This window comes from Cyanistes caeruleus, chromosome 1 (genome assembly GCF_971803275.1).
Source record: "Cyanistes caeruleus chromosome 1, bCyaCae1.hap1.1, whole genome shotgun sequence".
Classification (NCBI taxonomy): Eukaryota; Metazoa; Chordata; class Aves; order Passeriformes; family Paridae; genus Cyanistes; species Cyanistes caeruleus.
The window spans coordinates 98271495-98284865 of NC_141701.1; the positions used below are offsets into that span (position 1 = coordinate 98271495).

General features: G+C 41.8%; 1 protein-coding gene across 3 annotated transcripts in view; it reads right to left on the minus strand.

The window, feature by feature from the left end:
• The window catches only part of ITGA9 (integrin subunit alpha 9), a 218944-nt gene that overhangs the window by 190218 nt on the left and 15355 nt on the right, over positions 1-13371 (minus strand). The window contains exons 4-8 of one of the 3 annotated variants that reach the window (XM_086844215.1): positions 12771-12894; positions 6683-6750; positions 4318-4447; positions 2689-2774; positions 38-106 (exon numbers count right to left, since the gene is read on the minus strand). In XM_086844215.1, the coding sequence (XP_086700341.1) occupies positions 38-106; positions 2689-2774; positions 4318-4447; positions 6683-6750; positions 12771-12894 (477 nt within the window). Of the gene's footprint in view, positions 1-37; positions 107-2688; positions 2775-4317; positions 4448-6682; positions 6751-11739; positions 11812-12770; positions 12895-13371 lie in introns of those variants that run through there. The other 2 variants (XM_086844237.1, XM_086844226.1) reach the window with 2 other exon arrangements.

Consider the following 13371-nt stretch of genomic DNA (forward strand, 5'->3'; position numbering starts at 1 on the left):
ATCTCTTAATAGAAAACACACATATATAAATGCTCACCTTTTTTCCTGAAGCCTGAAAAATCTTTATTAGAGAGCCTGACTGTCTGTCCGTTCTGAAAATATAAACCTGAAAGGTGAAAAAAGAAAAAAAGTTAACCAATACTAACTATGAAGCACTTGTGCTTTCTAAATAATATCTAAATCAGGATCATGGCTATTGCCAGGATTCAACTTCATGACCACTTTACTGGTCAGTCTTATTTTAAAAGATGACACAGAGTTCTCCACTGTCCTGAAAAATCACAGGCTTGTCCTAAGAAACACTTTAATATTATCTTGTTGCCTACTTTTTTTGGTACACCTATGTATGTGCACATGTGTGCATTTAAAAGCACCTAGCCAAACAACTTCCCAACTCTCAAACAAGTGGCATCTGGAGACTGTCTGGAAATAAGTAGGGCAAAAGACTGAGAATGCATAAGCCTGCTCCCCTTCCCACATCTAGCATTCCCTTATCAAGAAAATATGCCTGCACGTACTGCACTGCAAACTTCATGATGCTTTAGCAACAGTTAGAGTAGAAATCCCAGTCTGACCACCCACAACATTTCCACTCTTTCTGTCTGGAATAATTTTGAAATCAGAAAACTATTCAAACACAGCCTACTCATTTCCACAGGAGAAACTGTTTAATCTGGAATCCTCAGGGATAAAAGTATTGATTATACACATTCAAGAACACATCTTGTACCAAAATTGAAGATGTAAACTGCATAGCTTATAGAAAGGGATTCCCTTCAACAGAAAAGCTGGCTCAGTCAGTCTTTGAGACTCCTGTAGCATTTGACAGGTTCCCTCCAAGCAGGTGCTCACACAGTTTGTAGGACAGAGGATCCCTTACTTCCAAGGCCATGTGGCAGAGCCAAGCACTGGACATAGTTGAATATGTGGTGAGTTATTTTTTGAGTTATTACAGGTGGTGAGACAAGTTGAAAGCTGCTTTCAGTCAAGAACACAGCACAGGTTTACTGTGGACAATTGCTCTATATACACAGGACTCCCTAGCTTTTGCAGTGGCATGTTTAGCAGCAGCAGCACGTTGTCAGGTGTCTCAACTCTAAACCCAGTCTTAAACAATGACACTCTTTGTGACTTTGGAGAAATGACCCAGTCTCATTAAGAATTTTGGCTTTAACTTAAGTGAAAGGTGTGACAATGCTAATCACTTTCTATCAGAGAAGTGGAAAAGATCATCTTATTAGAGTGTTTGGAAAGTACAACAGGACTGCTCAATGTAATGTTCTGTACTCAGCATTTTTTACCAGCACTTTGCCATGTGCTCCTGCTACCTGCATCCCATGCCAAGGAAGAATAACATCAGCTTTTGTGACTAGAGCAATAGTCTTTAAACTACAGAGCCAATCGCTTTCTTGTGGATCTCTTGCTGGCAGCTGTGTCTCCCCACCCTCCTCCTTTTAGAGAAATTAAATTTGTTCACAGAAAAAACATCTTGGAAGTAACACTGAAGTAGCTGTAACAGAACACCTGGGATAAAGAAACTATGTCTATATCTATGTCTTTCTCATGCACACATCCCCTCAGCAGGAACTGTGATGCTAGTATATCCTGTATGTCCTAGTCATGCCAGATCAGGTATAAGCAGCAAGTTCATTCTCTACTTTTATCCCATTTTCCCCACTTACACTGCTACCCCAAGGACATAGTTACTATCAAAAATAATCTGCCTAAACAGGATAGTGGTAGTGAAGACTTCTCACTGCTTGTTATGACTCAGTTACAACTCATGTCACTATAGAGCATGAAAGCCAAAGGGAGGAAGACGGAAGGGGGCTGCAGGACATCTCTATTCAAGCAAGTAGTGACAGCAGGTCCCAAAAGGATTGTGTTTTGAAGAGACAAAATGCAGATCCTTTACATTCCTTCCCTCCATTCTACCTGCTCCCACTTTTTCTGCCTTTGATCTAGAAGATTATAAGAGGTCACCCTCAACCAGTTTCTCCAACAGCACATGGATACTCAGCACAGGAGAGCCAGGCTTGCCTAACTCACTAGCCATTTCCATCTAGCCATTCACTTGTTTACATCTTTGGGACATTGAACCTACATATGCCTACAGGAAGACCTTTTAAGTTTCCTTCCTTCTTAAGAGACTGTAACCGAGATTTCTAAGCACAGCTATCAAAAACCCAGACTCTAATGCACTAAACATAAATGCACTATGAAGTTTATAAGAAAAGTGGCATCAAATCACCTAATCTCATTCTCTTAGAGATATCTTGAAGTAAATACTGAAATAGTCAACTGTGTGAATAAAGAAGCAGAAGACAATTTCTCTTTTACAAGTATTTACATTTCTAGCAAAGTTTTAAGGAATATCTAAATGTCATAAATCCTAAACAAAAGCAGTGTGGAAGATCTTGTCTGTCTCTCATTAAAATGGGCATGGTAAAGATTGGGTGGGAAAGAGAGGGAAGAGGGAGGGAAGAAGGATGCAAGGCATCAGGAGGGACAGGTTGAGAAAATTTGACAACTTCACCAAACTACCTCACGTCTCCCCTGCTCAATGTTCAAAACTACCCTGCAGACAAAAAAAACCTCTTGACTACTCATACATGTTAGAACCACATCAGTATTCCTTTTCATGCACTGTTGCATTCAACCACACTACTGTTTGATAAAGAATCACACCTTTCCGATGCCTCCATCCTGGGGAGCTCCTCCTACAATGTCAGTGGTAGTCGGCTGAGAGAAATGACCTGCTGTCACTGCATAGCCTGAGTGGTAAAGGAAATCAATCAATCAGTCAATCAAATAAATAATCAACCATGACAGCCTGAGAAAGAGACCAGCCAGACAGAACAGACTTCACTGCTCTTGGGCTGCAGTTAAGAGTTCAACAACCCTTCTGCTCAGGATGCACCAATATTCTGTTTGAAAGTTCATGGGGATGGGAAGTGAGAGTGCACCCTCCAGTACCCTTTCAAAAGCTGAGAGAAGAAAGCCATGTGAGTGGAGATGACCAAGGGACACGAGGAGCTCATACTGGGAGCAGTTTGCCAACTGCAAGTCAAGAGAAGGAAGCAGTAAAACAGGAAAAAAACATACACAAACAGAGAAAAGCAATCATATGACCACAGAGAAAGTACCATGTCCAAGAGCAACAGTCCCACTTGGATCAGACAGAAGTGTCCTCCTTTGGCTAAAATCATGCCCAGGAAAGCTTGGAAAATCATGTTCCTTTTTGGTCGAGGGAAACAGAAGAGGATAGCAGGCAAAGAGGTCAAAAAAGTCAATAGCTTAAAAAGACTTTTGCCCAGGCAAGAAAAAAAATGGGATGATACATCAAAGAAAAAAAGTGTGCATTTGAAAGAAAAAGATCAAAGATTCCTTTTTATTTGATACATTAATATATAATAACTAAGGTTGAGTAGAGCAGTTTTCCCTCTAAAGCTCTTTTGTATTTGCTCTTTTGCTACGAATTATGAGGCTCTAATCAACATGACAAACCCTATAATTCAAGTCTATCAGTGGCAAAACAAATTGTGTCTGTAAACAGGTAAACATTTACAATTCATTTATCAATCACCAAGCAGTATCTCCAAAATGATGGGATTTTTTAAATGTTAAAGGTTAAGAGGAAAATGAGAGGTCACTGCAAGACTTTAGTCAAACAGTATCAAACTGCTGAAATGCCTTCTAGGTCTGAACAGTCTTAAACACTTCAGATTAGGTGGAAGCCTTTAAGCATTTTAGGGACATTAGCTGGTTTTAGAGCAAGTAAAACCAATTGAGTTAAAGATGTACCTATAACCAAACCTTTCACACCTTCCTTCAGTTGCCAATGACACATTTAGATAGCATTATTCTAGCTGAAATAAATGCATCTGCAATACAAATTCTGTAGTTGGTTGTTGTATCCATTTTAAAGATGCATGTAAGTAGATGTGGTTTAACTGGTGACAAATAACTTGCCCATTACAGGGCAAAGGCAGGAAAGTTAAGAAGCCCACCACAATCCAATGTGCTATTCAATTAAAATGCCTTTTCTATATTAGTGGGAAAAAAAAAAAAATTACAGCAAGGTAGTGGGGGAGGGTGTTAGAACAAGGAGAGAAAAACTGAGTATTTTGAATGCTTCTTTGCTTCCAGATAAGTATCACTTTAATTCAAATATTCTTCCTTTTGCACTTTTTATAAAGATACTCTTCATCACCATAAAAAAAAAAACAACAAGATAGTATCAACTTTATAGCATCAAAGCCTTGAAATATTCTTGGGCACTTTCCTATTCACAGTGAGCACTGGAGAGCTGCTTACCAAGATATGTGTACCTCCTGGCTATCACAGCATCATCATTCAGCTTGTAATATGTGTTGTCAGTGAGATTCAGTACTTTGACAGTTCCTGTCCAATAATAAGATCCTGGTGCCCCCATGATGACCAATTCCTACAACAGGAAAAAACAGAAGTGTGTTGGGAAAAGGGTAGGAGGAAAAAATAACAATCAAAACTTTCCACATTAATGGAGAAGGGACAGGATATTTACTTAAAACACCAATAAGTCCATCTGTAAAAACCTCCCCTCTGTGAATTTGAACCGTGTCCTTCCTTACTCCCAAACATGGAGGTCCCTGCATATACCATATCAACATATTGCCCTTTTATGGTCCACTTCTGCTCAGCTCTTCTGCTCCAACAGAAGACTTTCCTCAACTGTACTAACCATCAAGCTTATCCCTGCTAACATAGTTCTCAAAAAAATCTCTCCACTTGCTGCCTTTCCCAAACATCTTTCAGAAGACCCAGGGACAGCAGTACTCCAGCCCACCCAGAACCCATTACTCAGGACCAGATGCTGAGTGCTGGCTGACATGCTATACTAACCAAACATGATGGAAACAGCATAAAGGATTTTGATTTTACAACTACGAAGATAAACAGCTGCCATGCACTCAGCAAGCAGGATGTGTATTATGTCCTATGTGGAACATTTTGCCCAGCTCTGTTATCAGATACACTTTGGTCTTTGAGAGACAACCTGGCTTTAGAGTCATCATAGAATCATGAAATGGCTTGGGATCATTACAGACAACTGGAGTCATTGAGCATTTTAAAAGACCATAGAAATCAGGCACAGCTTGATCCAGCATTCAAAGGCAGATGGTCATAGATAATGTTTTTGAGTCAAAATCCAAGATTTTTTTACATTCAAGAGAAATTCACAAAACATTGTCCCAAACCATCCAGCATCCTTGCTCCTGGATGTGGTTTTAAATACCTCCAGCAATGGACTAAATTAAGCCTGAGGAGCATTACGCTCAGGAAGTTCTCCATCCCCAAAAAAGACATATGAACAGCTGCTTTCCTCATATCTCCATTCAATGCAAAGTCATGGGTGGACTCCATCCTTGTGGGAAATTGTTATTATATCCAAGTCCTCTTCAGGTGACCAGCTCCATTTGAGGGGAGATGTAAAACAAGGAATTCTCCTAATAAGACTATAGGAACAGGACTGCAAAACCAACCAAAGAGCAGGATGTGCATATAAATAGCTTTTTCCTCATTATGGGCCATACCATATGTCAGGTCACTTACTGACAGGAACAACTACAATCCACAGCACTGAATATATGATAAAGGACTGCCTGTTTGACCCCAAAACCCACTTATCTGCATTTTCTGCTGCCATCAGGCTGAAGTGATAAAAGTTCAAAGGTATCTTTTGAACTAGGTAGCAAAGGAGAATTTAAGCCTGGGAACAGAAACAGGCTTGGGAGAGCTGGCAAGTCAGGAAACAGCTGCTGCTGGCTGAACATCCAGTTATCAGACGTGCCTTTGTGGCAACATTTCCTGCCATCCCAGTTTACTGAAATGGCAGAAGGCAATTTCTGAAAGAGAAAACCTTTATTCTAGTTGTATCAGTCTGGACAATACATTCTGTAGATCAGTACATATATGTAATTAGGAGTGGGTATGTGTTCATAAAAATTTTTAAATAAAACCAAAACAAACAAGCAAAAAAGCCACAACTCAGAAACACTAACAAAAAAAAAAATCCATGCATGAGTGAACAAATTAATTCTTGACAAAATTGAAACATGTCTGATAGACTTCTGTCCAGGAAAAAAATTAGTATTTAGAATTATTATATAAACTATTTAGAACTGTGGTGCGTATATTCTACCACACTATTTTTTCTCCATATTTCTGCAACAAAGAACAGTAGCAGAACTGAAAAAGTGTTTATCTTCTGTATGTATGTGTATATATATGCATTATATTCATGCACATGTACACATACAAAAACAAAATTATTCAGGAGACTGTTTTACAATCACCTGCAGTAAAGAGCTAATGACAGAAATAAATACCTCCATGCAAGTTTTGGGATGTACATAATACATATTCTATTCCCTGGAGACATTTCCAGAGTCAATTCACTTATACTTGTCCACAGACCTTGAGAGACACATACACTTATGCATGAACCACTGCGCAGTCACTGTGCAAGAAACAGACACCTGGGAAACTGGACAAGGCAGGAGGGTGTTTGCTGGCAGAAAGAGACCATTGTCAGTGCTCAACCCACTGTCCAAGCCATGCTTGGGAATCTCCTCCTGGGGCATGCAACAGGAGTGCCACTTACCAATCCCAACCCTTCCATGCACGTGCCCCGGCTCACCTCAGTGAAGAAGCCTGCGATCCCTGCCTGGCATGAACCATGCTCCTCCCCATACTTCTTCTTGTACTCTGGATGGAAGAAAGGAAGAAAACAAACTGTGGTCATCCCTGGCACAGCACACATGCTTCACCTGAGCCACCTGCATTGCTCACACAGCCTGGAGAGACACCAGCATGCAAGACTCCTGGGTTTTATCAGTGGATCAGCCACTAACGTGCACCATGCAGCACACTCACCCACATCAGGGAGTATCGCAAGGAGCCAGCTGGGGAGAGAGGCCAAAGTGCTCCTACAGAGATGCTAAACAAGCAGTACCACAGTAGCATGAAAAGAGCAGCAGCACTGCTCCAGTAAATGTGCATTAGAAGAGGCTTCCATTTGTGGCAGATCACCACAGCTTGGAAGAGGGGAGCAAAAAGTGATGCACATGCCTGTGTGCTACAAACTCTGCACCAGGAAGTTTAGCTCTCAGGCCCATTACTACCTAGGAGAAATAAAGTCATCTTCCCCTACAATGACAGTCACCAAAGTCCCCAGAAACATTTCTGGTAAGGGTGCTTCAGGACACAAGCTCCAGGAAGAAGACAGTGACTAAGAAAAAGTCATGTGTTTCTACATGATCAGACAACAGTCTCTTTTGCACAGTTTAGATCTGCTGCTTTTCATGGCTACGGTCTCAGAGCTCCCTGTTCAGAGGGAACCCAACCAGCACTCAACAGCTTTTGTTTATGGATTTTACATAGCAGTCATTTGCCCTGTTAAACTGGAGGAATTTTTGCTGTATCTTTTTGATGATGAAGAAAAAATATTTCTAGGAACACATTAAGTTCAGGGTGGGGAGCAGGAAAAAGAGGAAAAAAAGAAGATCACTTTCCACCCTGCCCTAATTCAAGTATTTTCATCTTGGAAGTATTTGAAACTTACAGCTGGATCAGAGCCTTTGCATTTTTTTTCCAGAGTACTGTTTTCAAATATCTACCAAACTATCACTACTTCCTGTATATTACAGTAATTCATGTTTAAAAACAATTTACCATATGACCTGATAATTGTGATTTTTTTTTTTTTTTAATTTTAAGCCCCATTAACTCATTGCTAAATGATAAAAAATATCATTAAATCAATGAGCAAACTGCCTCTGGAACCAAGCAAGTTCCTTTGAAGTTGCATTTTGTCTTATTGAAGATCAGAAAGAATTAATTGTGAAAACTACTGCCTTCTTTCAAAATATTTTATGAAGACATATGTGTACACACACACACACCATTCTCTCTTTTGTATTACATATAGTCTCTTCCTAACATCATAGAGGTGTTCAGAATTTCAGACATTTGTTGAGGTCATACCAGTTGCACAAAGAGGTTCAGTTGGAGACACCATGCAGAATAGAGACTTGATCCACAAATTACAGTCCAAATGCCCAATATCCTTGGCCAAGGCAGGGTCCAGCCAAAGCAGATATGCATCCCAGCAGATCAGAAGCACAGCTGGGTCTCCTAGTGGCATGACAATTCCACTGAGAACTGAAGCCCATATTAGCCCATAGCTATTCAGCAAGTGTTGGGGTTCTGTATTGTTAACTCTCCATACAAAGATTCTCCAGGCAGTATTTGCCTGGGGAAAAATAATTCTTTATCAATGTGAACATTTCTTTTTCATTAAGAGAGCCAAGGAGAAGAGATTCCTCCCTCCAGCATTTCCTGAAAAATAATTCCGTGCATATCCTAAAAGCCCTGCATTTGCTATAGCAGGATCCCCTCCCTTGCATGATGCAACCATTGGAAGGTCAAAGCCCATTTTGGAATTAAATCTGGTGAAGGATATCAAGGCTAACAAGAAGGGCTTCTTCAGATACATCAGCAACAAAAGGATACTAAGGAAAATGTAGGGTCCACTGCTGAATGGAAACAGGGACCCCTTGCAACAGAAACTGCAGAGAACGTTGAAATACTGAATGGCTTCTTTGGCTGCCTGTTTTGAAGTCTGGGGTGATATTTGCTTTCTTACTGTCTTCAGGCTCTCTTTGCTTCAGTCTTCACTGCCAAGACCGTGATATCTCACAAGTGGAAATGTAAGAACAGAGGCCCAAACACCTCAGACATTGGGGCTGTTTGAGAAATTAAAGCTCGAGTGACACAGAAGAGAGATCAGCACACCACATTTCAAGCGGAATCAGGACAGATGTAGTCCTCCCCATGGAGTCAGCAGTCCAGTACATACACTGGGCTCCTGGATTTCCACCTAACCCTTTCAGCACAACACTACCCCTCTTTGTCTGCTCTCCTAACTCCCATCTGCAGTGATGTATACCTGCCTCCACACTCAAGATAGATTCCTTTTCACCCATGCACCCATGGCCAAGGGGTGCCACCCATCCTTGCATCAGACTTCTGTCTGGTCCCTAGAGCAGGCTGCCTCTCCCAAGCAATGGATGAGCCCAAAAGGGGTGAAAACCAAGACTGCTCCTACTTCACCTCCACTTCAGTGCACAGCAGTGACACCTGTCACTCATACAACATAGCCAGCCACAAGTAAAGCAACCAACTAGCTGGAAATTGTGCAGTTATTGTATCAGCACACAGTTCTTGTACACCTGAATAAAAACCTTTGCATGAGGTTAGATTCATTTGTTTCCGCATAGCTCCAGGCAGTAGCTGCGGTCAAGGACATATTTGTTGTTTCTACACCTCTTTATTCTTTCTTGTCTGCCTGCTGACTATTCCTGATTCCAGAGACTGCAGGCCGTGAAACTACTGCAGCAACAGCTGACAGCAAAGCAGCACTATAAGGATGAGTCTGGAGGAGGTTGCAGCCCGTGCAACTTCGAAGATGTGCCATGAATAATATGCATACAAGAAAAAAGAAAAGATAGTAGTGGTTTGTAGCCAGGATGATCTCAGGTTTCAAGAGAAATGAGACCGAGGAAGGAGTAATTGCATAAAACAACATACAAGCAAGAAGAATAAGCTTTGATGTGTGACAATTCTGAGGGTAAATGAACCTGAACCTTTTCTTTGAACAAAACTCTCTGCCAGTCTCTAAGCAAACTTCAATGCCATAACATAAACTAAGCTACAGAATGCAATAAAATAATCTATCATCCTCAAAAATGTAAACTATCCCATGTGCTGAAAGCTTTTTTTTTCCTATCTTACAGAGTTCCACTACTCTAGGAAGAAACAGTAGTAATCTTTCTGACCTAGCATTGTGACACTGAGTTTCCACCACAAAGCAGGGATGTTTTGATGGCTCACAGAAAACCAAAAGTGGTTTGGACCTGTGGGAAAAATTACTTTTTCTTTTGGAGGCAATGAATATGAGCATGTGCTGACCCCCCCTTACTTACTAACCAAAGGGACCATCAGTCTTCCCCACTTCCACCATCAATTCTTACCACAGAGGAGTAGGAAACCATTCCGGCTCCTCTTATCAGCTGGACTGCCTCTCCCAGTACCCACAGCCACCCTTCTTTGCAAAGAGAATGCACTGGGAAAATGAAGAGGCAGCTCCCTATTTTGGAAAGCCATTAAAACTATGGGAAAAATAACCAAGTGAAAGTACTGCCTGGAAAACTGTGGCTCTGTACATCAGCTATGCCACAAAGGACATCCAGCTCATCTAAACCAGATTAGTTCCACTCAGAGAGATTGTATTTAACTATTAAGTTTGCTGCTGTGTTCTAATTATCTCTAATTCCAGATTTCTGACAGCCCTTTCAGGGAAGCCAGGCAACAATAAAATGGATCGAGACTATGTTGTTGCGCCAGTGCCATCTAGTCAGGAAATTTCCATTTCCTCCACAGATGGACACTGATTTGCACTCAGCTGGCCTGCACCCTTCTCCAGTTGAAGCTTATCACCTTAGCTGCACTAAAAACAGGGCTTCTGGAAGCAGGCACCCTACTGTCTACCACATTCGCACATGGAGAGATATAGAGAAGGCTGAGACACTGGAATCTTGTCAGGCAAAGGCATGTGTCCTAGTTTTGCAGCCACAGGTCTGGTAGCCTCCCAGCAATGGCCACAGAAGCTGTCAGTGTAGGAGCACTTCAGACTCGATGCTTTGAGCTGGGCATTCATCAGTGTCAGTGTAGGAAAGTTATTCTACTCCTTCCAGAAAGTGAAGGAAAAAAGTTACAAGGATGACTGCAAATTTATTTCACAGCAAACCTTAAACAATGAACTCCTCTGTGTGACACATCACAGCTCTCTCTCAGAGCTTGTTTTACTGAAATTTAAAGAATCAGGACCAAACAAATGCAGGCATTCCCTGTGATACTGTGATTTCATGTCTGATGGGGTGAGGGGGCTGGGTGGAAATCAGTCCTCCCAAACTTTCAATTTTCACTTTACCACGCAGTGAAATTAAGCCAGCATAGTACTGCATCAACCCTGCCAACTTTCCACTGGCTGCTCTACGTGTACTAGGCCCACACATTTCTATTTTTTAGCAATTCCTGGCAAATATCCTGTCAGATTAAGAGCAGTTTTACTCCAAAAACATGACGCATAGATAAACACAAGTGATTCTTCTCTTCCAGAAACCACATCCCCACCACTGCTTCAGGCAGTGCAGGAACAGTAACAAAGGCTCAGAAGGAGCCCCATTGGCATTCCTGCATGTGCACATTGTCCATAAAGTTAATATCAGATGATTTTCAGTGTATTAAATCAGTGTGAGGCCTCATCCTGATTTGCTGACAGTAAAAAGGAGAGCAGGGAGGCAGGGAAGGACAAATGCAGTAGGACAGTACTCACAACAGGAAGGCTTACATAGCTTATATGTACTCTGCAGCACAGCAGCCAGCATGGGTGGGACAAGTTCCTCAAAACTTCTCACACAGCAAATAATGACCAGTTCCCAGGCAGGGAAGCACTCAGTGGACAAGAACATGCCATCTCCAAAAGGTATGTGGGTTTGCAATGGCAGACTCCTAAGCAAAGCCCAGAGCCACCTCAGAAGAGTGAACATGAAACAGACACAGTTCTGTCACAGACCTGGCTTCACAGGCCACCAAGCTAGGACCTGGCCACTCAACAGCAACAGAGAAACTTACCAGGACACTTACTGCTTTATCCCTCTCCAACTTACTGATGCCAGCAGCAAGCCTGCCACTGGCTGCTGCCAGCTATGGACAGGAGGGCAAACAGTTAAAAGCAAATAAGTGAAATCAGAGGTCTTGCCAAACAAACCCTGCTGTGTTTTTTCCTCCAAACTCCCCCACCTCCTCAAGCTCCTACAGTGAAGAAGTGAAAGAAAGGAGGAAGCAAGGGTGCTTTCCCCAGAATGTTCCTCTCAAGGCCAGGAATCTTAGAAGATACCATATCTTCTACCTAACAATACACCTGTGCCTCTAGTTTAGCTAATTGCTCTTGGCCAAGGAGAGACTGTATTCTAAAGTCTTTAAAAAATGGAAACATGATATACAAGTCCACATGCACTGGAGAACGGGAAATTAAATTTTCCCATTGCACATGGGAATTTGTGCAGAACCAAAAGGCACAGCCACCCACAGCTCAGAGCTGGAGCCCTCCCTCTGCATCCACCTCAAACGCAGACCTTAACACAGAAACAATTTAATATAAATTGTTGCAGAAGTACCCCAAAGTGAGGAAAGTAACCCTTCTCCCTGTTCTACATCTTATCCCAGTCCTCTGATAAATGACAATATAAAAATGAAAGTGTTTCCCTAAGACAGGCAAATTGGTTCATGATTGCAACATAATTCAGGGTTTTTATTCCATGTCACAGTGAAGCATAAGAGGCCATAAGATCATATCAGTATCTTCTCATTCTTTACCTAAGGGGAGAGCTGCTGCCTCAAAACACAATTGAGAAACTTGTTATTCCTCCAGTAAAGTGCAACCATGCACTTTACTAGTTACAGAACCCAGTCACTGTGCTACTCTCCCAACTTCATCCAAAACCCAATTGTCACCACAGCTGTGCCGCAAGGCAGCCACATGTTACAAAAAAAACCCAAAAAAACAAACAAAAAAAACCCCACCAAATCAGTAGCAGAGGCTACTGCAGTAGTAAAGCATAGCAAGGGACATTATAAGCTCCACTCCTGGTCTGACCCCTTACCTTCATAGCAGGGCAAGAGCTTCTTCCCTTTGGACTGCAGGTCAGGAGGAATGATGTTGCAGAAACCATGGGGCAAGATGTACTCTGTCTCATAGTAGATGTTTTTCCAGCGGTGAGCACATGCCTACACAGATCATATAATGAGGGTTATTGGTGCAGAGTCACAGGAGATCACTCTGACCAACACAGAGCACGCATGAACAGGACCACTCAGTATCACCTTCACCCCACAAATCCATTGTACTTTCCTTACATTCCACTGTTTCTAGCTAAAGTACCTTCTCATTGCTAGCTTCTGCAGCTCAGGACATTGTCTGACTTGGCAGCACAGATCTCAGCCTTCACATCTATAAAACTAGGAAAACAAAAGGTCCCAGAGCCTATTCTGGAAATTTCAAAATCTCTGCATGAATCCTTGCAGACAGAAAAGTTTTTCCAACTAAAGATGCACTAATACAACCCAGCAAAAGGTGAAGAACAGGAATAAAGACACTGAGAATACTTAGAAAGCTAAACCACCAAATAATGCATGTGTGAGTCAAAAGTTGGCTTCCACTGGGAAAGGCAGCTGTGTCTTCTGGTGGCAGATGTGCCGAGCCTT